The following is a 2,869-nucleotide window of genomic DNA, read 5'->3' as shown; positions in this document are numbered from 1 at the left end:
ATGTTCTTGCCTTATCATGTGTAAATCTGAAAACAGTTTTCAGCTGTGCGTTTCTCAGGTGTTGGGTGAATGACCCAGATAAGCCTGTTCCTAGCATCAGATTCTGGCATTCATAAATGCCAACCCTTAGGGATGATGGTGACATTAATCACCCTTGCAATTCATGACATATGGAAGTAAACAATTAGCTCTCATTTTCACACACATATGCACACACACACACACACACACACACACACACACACACACACACACATGCACACACATTCAACCACCGGGCAGTGTTTATATGCATATACCTTCTTTTTCTCCATGGCTGCTATCATTCCATTCATTGCTGTTGCTGTTTCATGACCTTATGTATTCTATTGCTGTGATGAACACCACATCCAAAAACAACTTGGGGAAAAATGTTTATTTGACTGAAAGATCACAATCCATCACTGAAGAAACTCGGGGGAAGAAGTCAAGGCAGAAATTGAATAGAAATCAAGGAAGAATTCTGCCTGCTGGTTTACTTATTAGTAAATGTACAGTTAGATATCTTATACAGACCAGGACCACACGCCTAGGGATGAAACCACTCACATCAAGACAAAATCGTACAATATGCCCATGTCATCCTGATGGAGACAGTTCTTTCCAGATGACTCCAACAAGTATCAAGCTGAGAAATAAAAGATATCCAAGATACTATGCAAATAGACAATCGCATCTTTTAGAATGTCATCAACAAAATATAACAAATTTGTTATTGCATTTGCTTTAACGATATTTTTAGCATACAACTAGTGAATGAAGGTATTTATATAATTTTCAGGCTGTGTCACCTAAAAAGGACTTTCCTTGTATTTCCCCAATAAGCTGAAAGTCTTCTTGGTTCTTCTAAATGCCTAGGACTGCGAGACCTCCTCTGCTTTCAAACTCTCTCCTTCGCTCATCTCTTTTGCTCTGAGGTTGTACTATAGTAAGAGTTTCTGACGACCTAAAATGAATCCTGATTGGAGAAGACTTCTTTGTCCAGGACACTGGCAGGCAGATGATGAAGACTTTCTCACAGCACAGACATAAAGAAAAAGGTTTGTGACAGGGCTTGAAGCATTGAGAACAGCAGGAATTAGTCCCGGCCATTAAGTGAGCAGATGTAGTGGGAACGGAAGTTCCTTCTAGACAGGACCACGAGGGTGAGAAAGAGGTGGCAGGAGCCAATGCATTTAGGTACTTGGATTCCAGCAAGTATGCAGTTCTGGGGAAAGCAGTCAGTTGGGAGGGATGGAATCTCAGTGATGAGTACATTATCTTCGCAGAGGTGAGCTGCATTCAGAACTCAGGGTTCATCTCCCCAGTGAGCCTCAGAGCCTTCTCGTAGTACAGCAGGGCCTCGGGCATGTTCCCTTTCAGCTTGTGGACTAACCCAAGGAGGCTGGTGCTCTCCACAGGACGAACATTCTGCTTAACCCGTCTTTCAGCCACTTTCTCCAAAGCTGTGAGTAGTTTCCTCTGGGCATAGGATGTTTCCTCTATTTTTAGACCTTTTAAGTAGTGGGTGATCGCCTTGTCTTCTGATTTCTGATGAAATAGCTGGTAACGGCCATAGCGGAAATGAATGTTCTGCTCTATGTGCCCCCGAAGGTTCTGCATGTTCAGCGCTATCTGGAAATTTGCCTCAGCTTCTTCATATAGGTAAATTTCTGCCTGCACTTCAGCCATGCAAACGTAAGCCATCTCAAACGTGGGCCTCAGATTCACAGTCTTCTGAAATTTAGAAATGGCCCGTTGTGCCAATTCCTTAATGCTGCCCTGCCTTCTGGACAGTGTGTTTCTGGATGTTTTCAGTTGGATCATTTGTTGCTTGTAACAGAGCCCTATTTGGTAATGCAGGTAGCCAGACTCAGGTGATGTCTGCAAGGCCTTGTGTAGGAGTTGGAGAGCTTTGTCTATGCAGTCTTTATTGCGGTAATACTTAGCTGCATAACGAAAGACATAGGTTTGACAGGATGTGCTGCTGAGGGCTTCTTCAATGTGTCTTTCTGCTTCTTCTGTTTCTCCTATGTCCTGAAGTTTCAGGGCAAGATAAACTTTAATATATGGATTTGCTGGATTTAACCTGACAGCCTTCCTCAGGGGTTCCAGAGACATATTATTGTCATCATTGTCTTCACGATAGGCGGTGACAGCATAGCCAGTGTTGTATTCGGGGTTTTCAGGCTCAGCTTCCAGAGCTTTTGCAAAGCTTTCCATGGCTCGTCTATAATTCTCTTTTCCACACTTCAGCAAGGCCCAGCCTTCCTCACAGTGCATCTCGGCACACTCCATCCTGTAGCGGAAGGGACTTGCAAATTCCTTGCAAGTATTCTCCACCTTGTCCAGGTAGCTCTGGGCTTCTGCCAAGCTGCCCATGTGGTAATGCACCCAGGCACAGTTGCCCCAGGTCACCACGCTTCTCTTGCCCAACTGTTCTCTCTGGGCCAAGTCTTCTGCTTCTCTCAGGCTCTGCAGGGCTCCCTCATACTGGCCTTTCAGGTGTCTCACGTAGGCCAGGAGGTTGTGCATCCCCACTGTGCTCGTGATGTCTAGGAACTCGACCTGCTCTGAGATTCTCATTTCCAAATCAGGTATGTCAGCGTCTTCAAACAGCAAGCTCCACGTGAAGTGACAGCTCAGCTGAAGGAGATTCTCCTTGACCTGATCAGCACCCGCATTCTCTCTGTGAGAAGGAAGCAGGATGATTGGTTATGTGAGACATGGCCAGAAACTGACACCACGGAAAACACATTTTACAACATTCTTGCTTATTTCCTGGAAGTGTGACATTTTGTTTCTTTAGAATTTCTTGATGTAAGAAGGAGGGGGAGCACGAGCAAGGAAC

General features: G+C 44.8%; 1 protein-coding gene across 1 annotated transcript in view; it reads right to left on the bottom strand.

Annotated features, from left to right (window-relative positions):
* Positions 1-446: 446 nt before the first annotated feature.
* LOC101982959 (interferon-induced protein with tetratricopeptide repeats 1-like) overlaps positions 447-2,869 on the bottom strand; it is a 6,685-nt gene continuing 4,262 nt past the window's right edge. Inside the window, exon 2 of the mRNA XM_005352165.3 lies at positions 447-2,707. Within this exon, the coding sequence (XP_005352222.1) occupies positions 1,321-2,707 (1,387 nt within the window). The 3' untranslated portion in view covers positions 447-1,320. The remainder of the gene's footprint in view (positions 2,708-2,869) is intronic.

Source organism: Microtus ochrogaster, chromosome 8, assembly GCF_000317375.1.
Source record: "Microtus ochrogaster isolate Prairie Vole_2 chromosome 8, MicOch1.0, whole genome shotgun sequence".
Taxonomy (NCBI): Eukaryota; Metazoa; Chordata; class Mammalia; order Rodentia; family Cricetidae; genus Microtus; species Microtus ochrogaster.
Note: the sequence above shows the minus strand (reverse complement) of the source record. Positions and strands in the feature narration are given on the sequence as shown.